Source organism: Calidris pugnax, unplaced genomic scaffold (assembly GCF_001431845.1).
Source record: "Calidris pugnax isolate Ruff unplaced genomic scaffold, ASM143184v1 scaffold190, whole genome shotgun sequence".
NCBI classification, from domain to species: domain Eukaryota; kingdom Metazoa; phylum Chordata; class Aves; order Charadriiformes; family Scolopacidae; genus Calidris; species Calidris pugnax.
In genome coordinates, this window is record NW_015090924.1 from 70,653 (window position 1) to 89,702 (window position 19,050).

General features: G+C 40.1%; 1 protein-coding gene across 1 annotated transcript in view; it reads right to left on the reverse strand.

Moving 5' to 3' along the window:
* RIF1 (replication timing regulatory factor 1) overlaps positions 1-19,050 on the reverse strand; it is a 38,157-nt gene that overhangs the window by 6,245 nt on the left and 12,862 nt on the right. Inside the window, exons 10-30 of the mRNA XM_014951336.1 lie at positions 18,607-18,758; positions 17,946-18,066; positions 16,775-16,948; positions 16,469-16,579; positions 16,155-16,217; positions 15,743-15,843; positions 15,265-15,351; positions 13,874-13,947; positions 13,528-13,708; positions 11,723-11,830; positions 11,326-11,475; positions 9,718-9,817; positions 8,176-8,440; positions 5,864-5,906; positions 5,356-5,558; positions 5,059-5,158; positions 4,543-4,686; positions 3,976-4,118; positions 3,753-3,842; positions 3,617-3,671; positions 138-2,906 (exon numbers count right to left, since the gene is read on the reverse strand). Coding sequence (XP_014806822.1) covers positions 138-2,906; positions 3,617-3,671; positions 3,753-3,842; positions 3,976-4,118; positions 4,543-4,686; positions 5,059-5,158; positions 5,356-5,558; positions 5,864-5,906; positions 8,176-8,440; positions 9,718-9,817; positions 11,326-11,475; positions 11,723-11,830; positions 13,528-13,708; positions 13,874-13,947; positions 15,265-15,351; positions 15,743-15,843; positions 16,155-16,217; positions 16,469-16,579; positions 16,775-16,948; positions 17,946-18,066; positions 18,607-18,758 — 5,234 coding nt within the window. The remainder of the gene's footprint in view (positions 1-137; positions 2,907-3,616; positions 3,672-3,752; positions 3,843-3,975; positions 4,119-4,542; positions 4,687-5,058; positions 5,159-5,355; positions 5,559-5,863; positions 5,907-8,175; positions 8,441-9,717; positions 9,818-11,325; positions 11,476-11,722; positions 11,831-13,527; positions 13,709-13,873; positions 13,948-15,264; positions 15,352-15,742; positions 15,844-16,154; positions 16,218-16,468; positions 16,580-16,774; positions 16,949-17,945; positions 18,067-18,606; positions 18,759-19,050) is intronic.

Consider the following 19,050-nt stretch of genomic DNA (forward strand, 5'->3'; position numbering starts at 1 on the left):
AAACACCCCGTATCATATAATCTGTAATCATATAATATAAATATATATATAAATATATATAAATATAATATAAATATAATCATATAATAGAAATATAAATATAATATAAACTGTATCATACAATCACATCGCAATACCTTATTGGCAGGTGACAGGGAATCATCATCTTGACTTCTTTTAACACCTCTCTTTAAAATGCTGGTGGAGGGCGAGGCGGAAGGAGACCACGTGCAGCGTGCCTGCATCCCGTTGGGGCTCTCGTTCGCCAACGCAAACGAATGGTCATCTTCCAGCTTTTGAGGGGAACCCACGCCGTTACCTTCTACGGCACCTTCTGTCTCCAAGGCCGCGTTTTCAGGCACCGTGATTTCAGTCTCCACTAACTCCTCCTTCACCTCTTCATTTGGAATAGTGCAAATTTCTCCTACGCTGTTCTCAGCTGCTTCTTCGTTGCCCCAGTTGCTTTCTGGCTCATCCAGCTGGTTTTTCTCAGTTTCGCTAACGTCAATGGGCGCCTCGGGTATCTCCTCTGGTTGTCCATTCTGACTCATTTCTTCCTTTTCCGTAGCCACTGGTTCTTCACTGTCATTCCCTGCCACCACGGAGCTGTCACCAGGCTCTTCTGCTCCACCCTCAGACAGACACTGCCCAGTTCCATCGCTCTGATCAGCAGGTTCTTCCACGTCCACCACCGCGTCGGTCGTTTCTCCTGCTCTACCCTCTGCATCCTCCAGACCCTCCTCTTCTACAACGCTTCCTTGTAGATCATCTTCAGACCTTCCCTCTCCTCCCAAGTCAAAGGCAGTGGGCTCCTTCGGGGGGTGCACTGGAGTGCTCATGGCACAAGGTGCCAGGGACAAGCTCTCGTCCAAACTGGAATTACCGGACACCTCTGATGGATTTAGGGGCGTCTGAACTGGGCTGGGCTGGGACTCGTTCAGCTCAGGAGCGCTCTCAGTTTTTGATCCAGTGACTGACAGTATCTGCTGCTTTGGCTTTGTGCCACAGCAATCACAGCTCCTCCCTCTTTTCACCCTTCTGCTTCTCTTGTTCTGCCCCTCGGGTGCTGGCGAAGAGGAGAGGTCATCACCTGAAGCATTTCCTCCCGGTACGGGTTCAGGCAGAATAGTTGGACAACACTCTTCCTCAGTTGCTTGCTTCTCAACATGTTTATCGTCCTCTGGTGCTTTCAAATCCTGATCAGACACACAGGAGTTGGAGAATGATTCCACTGACATACTGCTCTTTTGGTCCACATTGACATTCTGTGCATCAGGCAAATCTTTGGAGCCAGCAGATGCCTCTGCTTTGCCAACACCTGCAGGCACTTCTTGATGCTTTGGGTCACACACTTCAGATGTCACCGCAGCGTCCGTGCCCACTTCAGGGCTCAGTTCACCTTGACTTGCTTCCAAGAGATTCTTCATGTCGTTTCCTTGGGAAGACACCTCATGGCTCTGGCTTCCCGGCTGTAGATCTTTCGATTTACTTTCCAGGGAATCACTTCTGTTCTTGAGTTTGGCTGATCTTTTCTTCCTGGTGCTTTCTTCCTTGGGCTCGTAGCCATCAGCCTCCGAGTTTTCTATGCTGGAAAGCAATCCCTGTGAGGCCCTTCTTGTGTGGTACCGCGGGCGTTCCACCTTCTTCTGACCTACCACACCGGAGCTACCGTCTTGACCCTCTGCGTCACTCTTCATGGTATCTTCTGGCCTCCTCCCACTTTTGTTTGCTTCCTCATCGAGGCCCCTTGAAGCAGGAGACTCCTTTGCACTCACCTCCTCCTCCTCCACAGCAGTTCTCTCCACCAGGTTGCTTTCTTTATTTGTATTTTCTGTAGTTTTCCCAGAAACCGCTTTCTGCTTTTGGGACGCGTCATCTCTAGTCTGTGGCACCTTCTTTGGCCCAGATTTTTCATCTTCTTTACGTCTCTTTTGGTGGCCATCTTCCTTATCCTGACTACCCGCTGCGCTTTCTACAGCTTCTGACCGTCGTCTCAAAGAACGTCTTGGTATCTTCTGAGTGGGGGACACCTGTGGAACCTGACTGTTGTCCCCCGTTACCTGCTCAGGTGATACGGTGGCCTCTGGGGGTGTATTTTCTTTAGAATCCATATCCAGCTTCCGGACCTTTTCTATCTCTGCTATTACACCTTCAACTTTCACAATGTCTTCTTCTGCAGAATGGAGAGCTCGGGACTGATTAAGGAGAACTTCTTCTATGTTCTCTACTGCAGAAGACAGTTCGGGACTGTTTTCCGTACTGCTGGAGGCAGGAGACTCTTGTTCTGACCCAAGGGACACCTTGGACTGCTTGTTTTCTTGGTGCTCCAACTTGCTCTGCCTACGCGTCAGCCTTCGCGCGGCGGTGACTCCTTGCTCGGGCTCCGATTTTGAAGGTTTTGTATTTTCTTCACCAGATTTTTCGGGTTTAGCACCAGTCTTGCACACGCTTGTATTTTCCTGTTTCCCTGCCACAGAAGTGCTCCCCGGCGTCTCGGCGATACTATTTAACACCGAGAGGCCGAAGGGTCTGTTCACTGAACTCCCAAATTTCTCCAGAGTGATAAACGACTGCCGGCGGCTGGCAGGCTGCGGCGTCCCCGAAATGACGTCACTGGAAGAACTGCTGCTGAGGTTGGAAGTGGTTTCGTTGCCTACGGAGGGCTCCTTCGAAGCCGTGTCCACAGCACTGGTTTCTAACCCCTCTCCAACAGACAGCTCCCCCGGGACGGCGTCGGCCGCGTCCCTCTGTGTCCCCCTCCTGCTGCTGGAGGTGGAGCTCTCCTCCATCTGAGTCACGGGTGGTTCCTCCCCGCAGGCGGCGTTCTCCGGAGGATGGGCTGGTTTGCAGCCCCCCACCATCTCATCCGACTCCCCTTGGCGTCCTTCGCTCTTTGCATTTTCTTCCTGTCCCAAAAATATCAAAGGACTGGAGTTTTGATATCAACAGAACATAAAAAACCAGCTCTGGTTGAATAGAAAACACCGCACCCCACACCATTTTTCAAACCACTCTTCCTTCAAATTATTTTATTATCTGCCCCTCCCTAGTTATAAAAGGCAAAGATTTAATTATTAATTTTTTTAAAAGCCATTTAACCTCAAAACATGAAGAACTGCAAAAACGTTTTACAGCATATTAACAAATCTGCTACTGAAGCAGTTTTTATGAAGAATCTGCTGTATTTTCCCTCCTGCCTGTTCAGCACTGCAGCTGGTCAAACAAGCTGTGCAGACAACTCCTCTCCAAAACTGAACAGATCTATGTTTAGGACTTTGAAATTTCCACACACCCCTCCCAAAAAAAAAATCTACTACTTAATACCCCTCAACCCATTACAGCTTCATCCAGAAGCAGTTCAGAATGTGGAAACTTCTAAGCTTCTGAACAAAGATATTATTAAGAGTCTTACAGCTTAAGCAGTACAGGGAAAAGAAATTATTCCTGTGAGCTGTTACATTTGAGGTACTTTTTTTTGCTTGAAGAGTTTCCAAATCAGGTTTAAAACAACATCATACACAGTAATCACAGAGAGTTTTGCTGTTAATTACCAGAGCTCCTAATATGAAGAAAATAATTCTGATATCTTAATTACCATTAGACAAGGAGAAATTACCTGAGGCTTGGCTTTAGTATCTTCTTTTGCATTTTCTATTAAAGATGGTTTTCCCCTGAAACAGAAGTTACTTAGATTAGAAGCGTAGCAGAAAAGGGGAAGACCTTTCCTGGCAACAGTGGCAGCCTTTACTTACAAAGAATCTTCCTGGCTTTGTGTGTACTGAGAAAACAAGGTAGTATCTTGTGATGCATCCAAATTGTTGTACATTGCAGGAATATCAGCTCTGAAACAAAGCCAGAAACAGCAAGGCAGACTTTTTAAAAAGTAGTGTGAGACACAGGAACTGAAGTGATGTCAATCTGACATACTCAATGTGATGACGCTTCGTGTTAAGCTGAACACAATAAATTACAGACCTCTTGGACCTAAGCACTTCTTTTTGATGCTCTGTCAATATTCTCTCTTTCGTTTCTGGAGGAATAAACACAAAATCAACTGATTTCTCCTCTTCCAAGAGTATCTCACTCTTAGTCTTCGAAGATGAAAATTCTAGTTTCAACTACAGAAAGGAAAAAGAAAACCCCACTGGATTACAAACGAGACAGAGGAATTGGAAGTGTCTTCATAGTTCAATACAGCCATCCTAAGTGGAACAGTTCCCAACCAACCAGCTTTCTTAACATATTAATCAGCACAAAACTCTCAGTAGGTGTTGATTTTCTTTGTGAGCGATTTTTTCCCCCCCATAAATCTCCTAGAAGATTCTGCAACCCCCACTCCCTGCCCTCCATCACCCCTCCTTAAAGCTCAACCTGTAAATTTAGCAGGGGAATTAGTGTGTGCTATTATACAGCCTATGTTGGACAGAAAAATATTCCACTGTCACAAAGCGTGTTATTTTTTAACTGAGAATTTACAGAGCATTCTAGATGTTCTGCAGGACAAAAGGGATTTGATTTCATCACACCTATCTGTAATCTTACCTTGGCAGATGTTACTTGCACGTTACTGGGCTTGTCTTTTCCTTCGTTTTTCAGTTCACTCGTTTGTGCCAATATAGAGTCTCGTTTTTGACCCAGCTTTACCTCCATTCCACTTATTTTTGCATCCAGCTGTGAATTTTCCATCTAGTCAAATAAAAACACGCTGAACGCACTGTATGAAGAAACTCCAAGCTCACAAACTCATCCTGAGATACATTAATTCCTACAACTGAACTGTCCCCACTCCTGTTTTCCTCTAAAATACATAGAGGACAACTTAATACATTCATTATTTCAACCAAGCAAGTAGAACCCACCAATTTAAAACGCCCATAACGTTTAAGAACCAGCTCAGTCTTTTGATGGTACTTTCCCAGCACAATTTATATTCCAAACATAAAGCAGGCGGAGGCCAATCACAGCAAAAATCAAAATTGACCTTGCCACTCCCTGCTGAACAATTCCCATGAAGTTCTACCCAACGAAGCACCCGTTGAGGGTCAATAAAATCCTTACCGCGTCAGAGAAGGGGCCGCTGTACTCTTCGGCCATCTCCACGCTTTCAAAAGCAGGCAGCAAGAGTGGAATATTCTTTTTGGCTTGGCTTAACACAGACCTGCTCAACAAAAAAAAAAAAGAAATTTAAATTTATGGAGGAGGGTGGAGAGGTACACAAAAAGACCAGCAGATACCCAAGCTTGCACAAAAAGCAGAATATAAACGGTGAGCAGAACACCACCAATTCATTTGCACGTAACCCGCGATCTCTTCCTTTAAAAATACAGAAATATGAAAAATAAAAGTGTATCTTACTTTAACTCTTCAGGGTATGTTAACGACGCGGCCTTGGCAAACGTTGTGTTCCAGAAGTGGGCACACTGGTGGCGGATCTGTTTGTTCTTGTGCTGGAATATCACGCAGAGCAAGGGAGAAAGCTGCGCCAGCAAATCGCTGTCGTAAGAGCCCGTGCAGTGAGACTGCACACACTGGATGATCTCAGCCAGGAGCTTTTCAAGCTGAGGGAGAGAAGAAACACTACGGTTTTTTTTTGTTTAATTCAAATATTGCACGTATTCACTATTCAGAAGTTTAAAACATCACTTAAAACATTATTACCCCATTGCGTAGCATGGCCTGAATAAACAAGTTTAAACACCACACAGAAAGTCTAACAGCTAACCTCAACTATCTTTTTAGTAAAAAATCAATCATTTAAAAATAAATCTCTACCTTCAATACCTTTTTTAATTTATTTTTTTTATAATACAGGATGAACAGCAAAACTCTTGTCACACATTTTCCCCAACGCCAGTAAATTTACCTTGTTGTTGAGCTCACTGTACACTTTGGGCACATCAGCAAGCCTGCCAAAAGAAACAAACAAAAAGTTATGCTTTGCTGTCTCATTTATCTCAAGTGTGAGAATTAAATATGTAATGCACTCAAGCACTGCACACTGTTTTTAGTGTGCAACTCGAGGAAATAATGTTGACACCAACCTCCCATGGGGCGATCAACAAATTTCCTGATGTGAATACTTTCAAGTCAGTCTATCCTTTAACCCCCACTGATACTTATATGCTAATTTTAAGATAAGCTAATGGAAAGATCATTACCAATTAGTACAAACTTAAAGGTTTTCTTAGGAAGTAGCTCCTAACTGCCTTCTTTGTCTTGCTCTTAAATCTTTCCTCAAACATATTTCCCCAGTCCCATAAATATCTGCATTAAAAAGCTGAAGTATCACCTAAACTAAGTAATTTCATGTCTACAAATCCCTGGGTACACACACCGTCCTCCAAAATGTGGGAAAACTGCATTTAGTCATTTATTTTATAAGCCTGTGACCTCCAACCCGAAGAGGTTCCCAAACTTGTATTTGCTTGCATATACCTTCCTTTAAAGATATACATCCAACGCTCACTTCTCCCTTTTAATGAGTAATTCTAAGAAAGACAAAGCTCAAAGGCAGGTGAGATGGGAGATGGAGAGAGGGGGCTTCAACTCAACCTTACACAGGAACAAGGGGATTTTTGCCTTTGAGATGGGGAATCCTGATGAATTTTACATTAATGGTAGCTTCAGGTAGTTTCAGGAAAAGCTTCAAGGCTGACTGGCAGCTTCCCATCCCATCCCATCCTCTCCTCCCAAAGCCATACTCAATTTCTTTTCCTTTTCCTGAGCCCAAGGTAAATGTCCTGCACCCACCAACAAACCAGAGACAAGCCTCTGCTGGCCTCCTCCCACCAAGCCCCTGCTTATTCCATTATGTCCTGGAAGGAGAAGGCTACAACAATTTAAAAATAAAAAAGCAAAGCCATATAAAAGCAATGCATAGCAACAAACAAATATTTCTCAGTACTTCCCTCTGCTTAAAATCTTACAGGGTTTTAGTGTACTTTAAGTAATTATGATTTCTCTTTTTCCTACAAAAATTTTACACAGTTCCCACCCACAAGAAAACAAATTATTGTTAATAAATTCACTGCAGCGAAAACAAACAGCACAACACTTCAGTCTTTTGGAGATGGCAATACATTCACTCCAAAGAGACACCAAATTTAAATACCAAGCTTTCAGAAGCCCTCCAGGTTTCCCTTCCTGTACAACTAGGTCAGTTTGGGTTTATTCCACCACCCCCCCCCGGTTATTTATGCAGGAATTGTAGAAAACAGCAAGTTCTCAGCAATGCTTTACAGAGCCATTCCTTCTGCAGTGTTGGGGCACGCTACAAAACCAGTACCTGCTGACTAGGCTGAGTCTAGTAAAATACAAGCTGTTCTTAAAGCAAGAATCACAGAATAACACGGGGTGGGAAGGGACCTCTGGAGATCATCCAGTCCAACCCCCTGCCAGAGCAGGTCACCCCAGAGCAGGTCCCACAGGAACGTCTCCAGGTGGGTTTGAATGTCTCCAGAGGAGACTTCACCACCTCCCTGGGCAGCCTCTTCCAGGGCTCTGCCACCCTCACAGCAAAGAAGGTCCTCCTCACGTTTAGGTGGAACTTCTTATGGTCAAGTTTGTGCCCATTGCCTCTTGTCCTGTCCCTGGGCCCCACTGAAAAAAGACTGGCCCCATCCTCCTGACACCCACCCTTGAAGTATTTATAGGTGTTGATCAGATCCCCCCTCAGCCTTCTCTTCTCCAGACTACAAAGACCCAAATCTCTCAGCCTTTCCTCATCAGAGAGATGTTCTAATCCCCTCATCTTTGTAGCCCTCTGCTGGACCCTCTCCAGCAGTTCCCTGTCCTTCTGGAACTGGGGAGCCCAGAACTGGACCCAGTGCTCCAGCTGGGGCCTCCCCAGGGCAGAGCAGAGGGGCAGGATGACCTCCCTCCACCTGCTGGTCCCACTCTTCCTGATGCCCCCCAGGAGGCCATTGGCCTTCTTGGCCACAAGGACAAGAAGCTTGAAGCAAGAAGCAGCAAGAAGCTTGGAAAGAGCTGAAAGTTCTAGAAGCTTGAAGCAAGAAGAAGCAAGAAGCTTGGAAAGAGCTGAAAGTTCTTAGCATACTAGTGCCAAAGCCCTGAAAACCCCTGAGCTGTATTCAAATACACCACTTGTTACAGAATTTCACCAATACACAGCAAATACAATGAATCCAGTTTTCCAACCATTCTTCAAATACTCACTTTGTTTTTTCATAAAACACTGCCAGGGGTTTTGAGAAGATTGCAAACATGGTCCCGATAACGGAAGGCAACGAAACGCGGCTGATGATGTTGTGGAGAACAGCAATAATTGAAGGACCAACAGAGAGCAACGTTTCTGAACAGGCTTCTTTGGAACTGAACACATGGAAAGAGTTTAGTAACATCACCAGGAGTTTAAATAGAGAGGAAAGCTTTCCAAGGGGTTCCTTCTTCCTCTTAGACCAATCTGTAGGTGTCTGTGGAGCTAACATTAAAAAAAAGTAAGTTTTCTTCCTATCTAACCAACACACGTTACAACAAAAGACCTATGAACTTTTTGTCGAGAACAGCAATAATTGAAGGACCAACAGAGAGCAACGTTTCTGAACAGGCTTCTTTGGAACTGAACACATGGAAAGAGTTTAGTAACATCACCAGGAGTTTAAATAGAGAGGAAAGCTTTCCAAGGGGTTCCTTCTTCCTCTTAGACCAATCTGTAGGTGTCTGTGGAGCTAACATTAAAAAAAAAGTAAGTTTTCTTCCTATCTAACCAACACACGTTACAACAAAAGACCTATGAACTTTTTGTCTACACCAGAAACAGAACTTCGATTCCCACACTATACCTACACACAAGTAGTTTCAAAACTAAGTGTCTTATACTTGAACAAATTCACACGGGGCAGAGAAATAGTTCAAGTTTTATACTGAATTACATTATTTTGTAAATTATTTCTTCAGCTTTAGTAGTTATAAGTGGGCGGAGGAAACAAAACAAAGATCATTTTACATACAATGACCTTTGGTCTTCTGTTAAACCTATTCTCAACTATTTTATGCAAAAGTAGCTTCAGAAGCAGTAGCCTCACATGGGGCAGAGAAATAGTTCAAGTTTTATACTGAATTACATTATTTTGTAAATTATTTCTTCAGCTTTAGTAGTTATAAGTGGGCGGAGGAAACAAAACAAAGATCATTTTACATACAATGACCTTTGGTCTTCTGTTAAACCTATTCTCAACTATTTTATGCAAAAGTAGCTTCAGAAGCAGTAGCCTTTCTAAGATTATGTGCATAGTTTACCATCGGTTTTAGGCAGGTATTTTATCATTAGACTGTGGATTATGATCAATCTTTACTCCTTCAGATTACGTCTGCACAAAGCAAAAGCAGATTTCACATGCAGAGTTTAAATCATTGCAAAAATATCATATACAACTTCAGAAACCAGCCGTGTTTTACAGTCAACTGAACAGTAAAGCAGCCTCAAGGTTTACATCGATTTCAGATGCCTTTTGTCAGGCTGTGCAGTAGCTGCTCAACGAGTAGAAAAGATCCAACACTCAAATATGTGTACTGGATGATATTTTCAGTTCCTTTTGATGACTATTTTGTCAACCCCTTCATTACCTAGATGGTATGTGTTGCCTATAGAGCCCACTGACATCCTAAGGTCATCACTTCTGCATCTACAAAAACTCTAATTTTCAACCAGCTCTGGGAGAAAGAGACAGAAACCGCCAATATTCAATATTTTCTTACATCGGTTTTTGGGCTGATATTTAGTACCATATGGTGCAAAGTTGAGGCAGTCAACCATAACTGATATAATATGGGTGAGACCATCCATCATTGCAAACATCTGAGGAGGAAACACAAGTCATCAGCAAAACCCAAAAGAGCAACAGTGACAGAAAAAAAAAACAAACACATTGGCCATTCAGGACAAGAACATACAGAACAGCTTTTAAATTTAAGAGTGGATGAAATTTGTCTACGTTATCAGGTAAGATTCAGAAAGGTTTATATTTTAAAATACACACATTTACAGAAGCTTAAGATTGAGTCTTCCATTCTGTACAAATAAGACATAAGCATCTACGTTATCTAAAGAAACCAAACAGTAACAGGCAGCTGTAAGAAGGTGTTAGGTTTAAGAAGATTCACCAAAAGTATTACAGTTTGAGGCACTACCTGTCTAGCAAAACGTGTTACCGAATGTCAGTGTGTGCCTAAGTTCAGTTACTGCACAAAGCCTGATTTTACAGAAAAGTCACTGTGGGCATAACAGTAAGGTTGTCATTAACAGTCAGGAAGCCCCAGCCATTTCTAGGACACAGAAAAAGATGGGTCACGGGTTTTCACACTTCCTGCCCACCAAATCCATCACAAATTCTTCTAAATAAAACAAAAACTTGCTTTTATATGGAACATTGATATCACGGTCAATAAAAGTTTAGTTTCAATATAACTTACATGCTGAAGCTCTAAATTGTTTAAGTTTTGCTTGCTTAACTATTATTAATTTTTGAAAATTTAAGTTTATTATCAGGATACAGCTGCATCCAAATTAAGTTATAATGATGTAGTCCTCCAGACTCTACGTTTCTTTCTCATCTGTTTCTTATTTGTTCCTTTCACAGTTTTGGTCTGTTTGTTTGTTTGTTTTTCAAAAGACAGTCAACAAAGGATTTTACATCTGCTGTTTGTTTGGTTTTTTTTTCAAAAGACAGTCAACAAAGGATTTTATATTCCAAAACTGATGTTCACCAACACGTACAGAAACTCCATCTGCCTATATGATGTGGGCTTGCAAAGAGGCCAGACAGATAATGTAAAGGCTTCCTCTTTCAAAAGCTTATTTCTAAAGCTTTATTAAACAGAGAAGTCTTTAAATTGTAGTGTACAGGTTTGACAGTAACAGGAATGTAGCAAGTTACACCCTCTGACTGCTACAATGCTACCCTCTCCTCTTTCCTAACCAAAATGCCTGGTTTTGCATTATTTGTTAATTCAACCTGAAGTAATTTTATATATACACACACATTTCAACCAGACAGATCATATTTATCATGATGATGACATTCACTAAATTATTACTTAAATAGTTCAAAGACAAATCCAAAGATTGCTTAACTACTATTTTAATATTTAAGCTTTATAATTCTTTTTACTCCCAATCCATTTCTAGATCAACTCCAACTCCTGTTAATAAAAAGAACTTTGTTATAGCTTTAATCTAAGTCTCACCCAAAACACTTTAAGTTATAGGAAGCACTACATTAGACTTTACAATAGATTCTTATATCTAATTTTAAAATATATCTTCTAAAGTACTTATATAGTTCAATATCACTGGTTTATACTCACTACTGGAGTTTCACCTTCTAGCCCAGATATTATTTTGGCACAAAGTTCTTCACAGCATAGGTTTTCTTCTGCTGTTGCAACTAAAGCAGCACAGCGAGCAAATGCTCTATACAGCTCTGACCAAGTGCGCAACAAGGATTTCATAGTTGGCTTTAACAACAGAAAGAAAAAGTTTATAAATATCAATGTCTGTGCACAAAGGATAAAAACTTGCTTTAAGTTTTCTTCTTCTGTCAAAACCTACGTAACTCAAGAATTCCAACCCTGGAGCAGTGGGTCAACGTATAAACATATCGATAATAAACTCTGCTCTGAGATATCAGAGAGCACTTCATAGTTTGTTTTTTTTTAATAAACCCCACATTGTTTCTAATGAACATTATGCATTCACTGTTACCTGGGGGAATTCCTGAACGGGGAAGATATGTGATACTGGTAGCAGCAATGCGCTGTAAACAGCATTGAAGTTGTGTTCCAGGGCATCACCCTGATTTACTTCGTTAGTCTGCAACGAGAAAACGATTTTCTGAGTAACGAAGCTACAGAATTTAGATGACAAGTAAAATTTTCTAAATACGTATTGCCAGTGGTATTTTGAAATTAGCTATTCTCAATTCTTTCAAGAGTTTGAGCTGACCCTACTATTTAAAGAGATAAAAGGCACTGTTTCTAAATTCCAAAATAGCTTAATTCCACAAATAAAAACAATCTGTTAACAAATGTCACACATTTCTTACTTATTTCAGCTGCAATAAGCCATGAGAGCAACCTACTTAAAGCACCTACAACTTTCTTTATAAATTTTAGGATTTTTAGGGCTAAGGCTACATGAGAATTAGACGTTAGATTCAATGTACTTCATTAGTGAAAAATACTGTTCTAATTACATTCTAAACATCACAACTCGGTATTTATTACATTATCAAACAAAGCAAACAAGTCTCTTGGTATTTAAAAGTTAAGAGGTCCTGGAGGGCAGGTTTCCATCCTCTGTAGCAGTAAGACTATGCCAAGGATCAAGGGCTTGAAGCACATCTAGAAACTTAACTATAATCTTAAATAAAAGGAGAAAAGCATTCCTGACACTGTATTTAAGAGCAATCACTCTTTACTGACTGAAATCACTTCAAACCACACTCTGGATCACTCCTCCACTACTGCCCTTCATCCCACCTCACTGCAGATGTTCATCCTCAACTTAGGGACTTTTTAGCAAAATGCTGCACACGTTCCAGTTTCATAATTTAGTTATTCTCAATTCTTTCAAGAGTTTGAGCTGACCCTACTATTTAAAGAGATAAAAGGCACTGTTTCTAAATTCCAAAATAGCTTAATTCCACAAATAAAAACAATCTGTTAACAAATGTCACACATTTCTTACTTATTTCAGCTGCAATAAGCCATGAGAGCAACCTACTTAAAGCACCTACAACTTTCTTTATAAATTTTAGGATTTTTAGGGCTAAGGCTACATGAGAATTAGACGTTAGATTCAATGTACTTCATTAGTGAAAAATACTGTTCTAATTACATTCTAAACATCACAACTCGGTATTTATTACATTATCAAACAAAGCAAACAAGTCTCTTGGTATTTAAAAGTTAAGAGGTCCTGGAGGGCAGGTTTCCATCCTCTGTAGCAGTAAGACTATGCCAAGGATCAAGGGCTTGAAGCACATCTAGAAACTTAACTATAATCTTAAATAAAAGGAGAAAAGCATTCCTGACACTGTATTTAAGAGCAATCACTCTTTACTGACTGAAATCACTTCAAACCACACTCTGGATCACTCCTCCACTACTGCCCTTCATCCCACCTCACTGCAGATGTTCATCCTCAACTTAGGGACTTTTTAACAAAATGCTGCACACGTTCCAGTTTCATGAATAGGACCAAGCTTTTTTAATTTCACTACCAATTCAAGACATGTAATTTTTAAAGATACATTAAGATAAAAGATCAGCACAAAGTTTTCCTGTGTTTTTTTCACAGGGAAAGAGAACAAAAAGCCACTCTACCCGATTAATCGTTTTTTTTTGCAGGGGAAGGAGAACAAAAAGCCACTCTACCCGATTAATCCATTCGGTCAGTGCACTACCAATTCAAGACATGTAATTTTTAAAGATACATTAAGATAAAAGATCAGCACAAAGTTTTCCTGTGTTTTTTTCACAGGGAAAGAGAACAAAAAGCCACTCTACCCGATTAATCCATTCGGTCAGTGGATTAACAACAATACTCCACATCCTCCAAAGATGCTCCTTGTTTTCCACTTGCTTTGCGCTCTGATTAAGAATTCCAACCACAGATTCACTGAAAGCCAGTGGAGATGTAGGCCCAGACAAAACAAAACCCACCAGCGTTGTTAGGATTACAAAGAATCTAGGGAAGAAAGGGAAATAGGTAAGATACTTTTTCCAGCTGAAGTCAGGAAAAACTTCCATGAAGTCTTCTACAGGAAGCTCATCGTAAACAACCACCAGCACGTACCTCTCCTCTCAAAAGTCTTCTATGAAAAGCTCATTGTAAACAACCACCAGCACGTACCTCTCCTCTGTTACACAGGATTCCAAGAGGTTATTATGGAAAGGCAGCTGGATTAAGAACAGCGCTGGTGTTCCCTTGTAAGAGAAATTTCAGAGGTCAGAACAACATGTACACTGACCAAACGAAACAGCTGCCTCACCTACATGTGTATTTATCTATATACTATATTTAACTCTAAGCCAGAATTTCCCAACTATTAAAAGTTGTTAAAGACTGTCAATTCTAACACTTAAAAATAAAAATGAGAGGGAAAGCTGGAAAACTAAGCTTCTGCTGGATCCTGACACTTCAGCAGAATACCAATTACACTCTAGTGAAAATAAAAATGAGAGGGAAAACTAAGCTTCTGCTGGATGCTGGCACTTCAGCAGAATACCAATTACACTCTAGTTGAAGCTAAAAAACTTCTCTATTTAAAAGGCTGTGAGTTTTACTGTATTTAGTCATTACTGCCTTCAATTCCATGCAGCACAATAAGGTAGGTGCAGGTAACACAACCAGTGCACGGTGTGAGACCTGGAACCAAATGGGGCAACCCAACATTTACTTCTTTCAAGGTTTCAACAAGACCTCTTTTGGATAATCTCTGTTAAAAATCTATCACGAGCATTTCAGGTTTGCTAGCATTAAAGTATTTAACAAAACGCATTTAATACCTACCAATTACAGCTTCAACCACCTTCAAAAAGTTTTGATTCTTGTACTTAAGTCAGAAAAGGCCTCCAAATGTAAATAACACAATCAGAAGGGAAAAAAGGCTGGGAAGAATTTTGAGAGCTGAGCTCTTAAGCCAGCTCTGGTACACGCAGTTTTATACGACTCACTTGAGCTGAAGCATTTGCTTACTCTATTTCACTTAGGTCTCCTCTCCCAAGTATTTGTCTGCTTTTAAAAGCCTCCAAATGAATTCCATGCACTCCCTGGCTAACAATATAAAAGTTTAGCTTTTTTCACAGCTCTATCTTCACTTACTTTCTATGGAAAGCTCTGTCTCCACTGGTGCAAAATAAACAAGTTGCCCTCTATCTACTGGTGCATGTAGGAGGAGAGCTGATCATCACCCGATTTTAAGTCCCTAAAAAACCTTTTAAACTTTTAATAAATCTAACTGCTAGCACACTCCTACTCAGTCTGCAACCTGTATTCCTAGTCCTGACCTGAACATGAGAAATCCTATTTCATTAGTACAGTGCTTTCTGCATACCCTTTTTTAGCTAAAGTACTCATCAGAAGTGAGAGCTGGAAACAAAGTCTGCACTCTGGAATACAGAATAGTACAGTTTCCTGAAAAGTCTGGATCTAATTATGAAATCCTCTGTACATTTGTGCAAATATGACATCCTACGACATTTCAGCATAAAAACAAAGTTCTGGAACCAAGTCACACTTACATTTAAAAGATCCATATCTGCAACCTGATAAGCTGGTGATCCCAATACTTTTGAAGGCAGTTCCTTAACAGTGATATCAATGAGAGACTAAGTAGGGGAAAAAAGGAAAACATACGTAAACACTTTTTTCCTGGATGTCCTAATATTTTAAATAACACCAAAAATAAAAGCAAAATTTAACAATTGCTTCCCTTCAGTAAAAAAATCCACCACAAAAGTAACTTTTGGTTCTGGTAGGACAACCATCTACCCAATTAAGAGAATATTGCTGATAAATATGAAAAATATTTAAAGAAAGAAACCCTTAAGCAAGACTCTGCCATCTGATGAGAATTGTACAACTTAGTTTACATGAAAGAAGTTGTCTCTTTACAAAGAGGCAACTGTTAAGTTAGATGCAAGAGCCTGCTACCAATCAGAATCTACACTGTCAAAAAGAAATCAGTTTTAAAAAACAAGACAAACCCGCCCAACTTACCAGTATTTTCTGCACAGGAAGAGAATTTGATCTAACAGTGTTTTTTAAGGCCTGGAGCAACATAGTCAGTATTTCTGACCCTTGCTTTTCTTTCTTATTTCCTAGAACAAAGAATATTCGCAGTTAGAGCAGAAGAAAGTAACGGTGACTCTGACCATCATTCAGAACTTCTGTGCCTTCCCCAATAAGCCTCAGTGGATCAGATCAGTAGGACTTTTTATTTGTCACACACAGGTGCAGGCATCACAAAAAATATAAGTCGTTGCCTCAAAAACAACTATTAATGATGCCTAAACCCAAGTTTTACCAGCAATGAAGCAAATAACACTTAAGGCCTAGTCTTAAAAAAAAAAAAAAACCACCTCTAACCAGTCAGCAATGACAAAATAAATTAAAAAAAAGTGTTTTTTACCTGACTCAATAGCAGTTTTTACATATCCATTTATGTCCTTCCATATAACATTCAGCATACAATCTACAAGACATCAAAACATTTTTATTCAGTTTGCAATAAAAACATTAAACAAAATTGCAGTTAAAATACAAACTGTTAAAACAACAGACTTTGTCATAAGCCAAAACTGACATAAGCTTTCAAATCAAGTCAGAGTAGTTCTATTTAATGCTAACACTGGAATATTACAGAAAGTGGTTATTTTTTATTAGGTATCCCTCCCCCACTTTGTTTTCCAGAAAAGAAATCAAATTTCACCACTAAATTCTTACCTGGAACTTCTTTTCCAATTGCAATAAAGCCGTCCTGAACGGCATTTATGAACGTGCTGGCATGCTTACAAAAAAAAGAAGGACTACTGATCAGTGGGTACTGAAGAGGCTCTAGGAGAACAAAAAAACATGCTCTGTAAATCTGTTATTTTGCAGTCGACTGGTAAGATAAGCCTTAAAAAAATAATCAACTAACAGGTTTAAATGTTTAAAGCATTTCATGCTAATAGACATCTTTAAATCCAACAACGTTGGTAAATCTCAAATTACGTGAAAGTGCTTAAAAAAATAATATAACTCACATACCTAAACTAAGTGCAAGTTTGTTTTGCTTAGCAAAATCTACAACTTCTGGTCCCATCAAGAAGTGAAGCAGCATTTCAATCCCCAAAAGCTGAATGGAGGGAATCACCACCATTCCTGCTGGACTAGAAGCCAAGTTCATCCTCGGCGTGACCGCATTTGCAAATGGGTAAGGACCTAGAGCCAGGGGAGAAAAATTACAAGTTGTCTCATATTTCACCTGCATCCAAGTGAAAGGGAAGAGCCAACAGACCAAAATCCCAAAGTCAACATGAAAAGCATGAATCATAGAGTTGGCTAAAAGGGACCTCTACCAGGCAGACAGGTATCTAGCACACACTCCTTTTAAGCAGGGTTCAACATCACAGTCAAAAACACGTGTTTTGAAAGAAAAAATATCTTCCAAAGATTGCAGCCTCAAGCCTCAAACTTTATTTTGGCAAAGGAAGCCTCCACAGAGGCTGTGGTTACAGAGCAAGTTACACAGTAGGCTATACACTAGCTATATAGTACCCACTGCTGTGAAAGAGTTTGCATTAGAAACTTTTACACTGAACACAAGTCTCGTGCAAACCTCAGTTATGATCTCAAAGAACTAAAATGAACTTTTTTTTTTTTAAAAAAAGGGGACAAAACAAGATCTACACATCTAGGACACCTCCACAATGTACCCAAGGCTCCTATTACAGCAGTCTAGAATGACTCAAGCTGTGAGTGCTGGGTTTTCCACAAACAGGAGAAAAAGAAGCCATTCCTTATCGCTGGCTCTTAGATGTTAAGCTCAAATAGGTGTGATTTCACAGGTAGCTAAAGTATCAGAATTATTGATGTATTGCAATTGCTGGGTTACTGCTCAGGCAGAAATTAAAAATGCTACAGAAATGAGAATGGCATATATAAACAGTTTTTCATGTATTTGTATATGTGCTAAGTTTCCAACCAATGCTCCCTTGCAAAAGAGAACACAATTCACCAAAATCTGTCCTCACCACAGTTTGACCAGAACAATTTTGTAAACTTGAAATACTGACTACAACAGCCTAATTTTATCCGATGTCAATCACCACCTCTGAGCTCTCCAATGAGCATGCAGAAAAATTAAGGTTTTCAATAATAATATAAGGCAAAAGAAAAAGCATAAACGTGTTAAATAGAACAGCTTGGAGTTCAGTACCTGATTTTGATGTAGGGGTTGCCAAGGCCAGGCTTTGGTTGGCTGGTGCCCGTGAGGGAGTTCCTTGCAATGGAGTGGCAGAATCTAAACTTAAAGTACTTTGGATTAATGGTACACAAACCTGCAGAGATACCAAACCACGGGGAAAATAGGTCTGAGACACAAACCATAAGCCACAAAGGACTACAAGTTTCAAATATCACTGTAGATACACACACATAGACCGTATTGCTCTTCACAGAAACAATTTCGATTGATAAAACTCAGCTTCAGAGTTTATGAGTACTTCATTTTAAAAATAACAGTATTTTTAAGATGCTATTTAAAACATGCACACCAATACACGAATTAGAGATGGCTAGATTGAACAAAAATCTAACAAAAGTTAGAATGATCCCCACTGCACCATATCTAAAAGGGTAATTGTTTGGCTTTTTTCCTTTACTCCTATCCTGACATTTAATTAAATGAAATTTGCAAGCCCAGTAGAAACATTATGTTCATTCCAGTTACAATGCACACATTAATGAAACACTTGGTTAAGAGTCTGATTTTAATAATAAGCCAGAGAAGGACAAAGCAGGTAGGGAATGAGTTACAGTAAGAGAGGGGGGACTTGGCTTCACACACTCAACACAAACTAAGTTTTTGGTCAAGTTACCTGTTCAAAGTTTGCAGGCAGCTGAGGGCCCAGCCTCATGAGCAAATACCACCAGACCTCCAGTTTTGTCAGTGCCAAAGCCTCTGTTCTCACATGGATGGAGCTCAGTGGCTGCATTAGCAACTTCAGCCTTTTAGCACTGCACAATATATCTTGAAGACCAAGAAAAGTTCATTTTTAATCAAGGCAATTAAATAATTAAATCACAGAACGACAGAATAAGGAAAAAATTGAAACCATTATGTTTTTTCCTAATACATTTTAGCTTAAAATTCAATTAACAATTTGCAAAACTAAAATACAAAGTAAATGCACCAACCTTTCAGCCTATTTTACTGCTCTTATTGTTGTCTAGAATGAACCTGGAAATAGTATTTCTTTCCAATACCGAGACTGAAATGCAATCTACTGAATATCAACACAAACAGAAGGCAATTCCCTCTT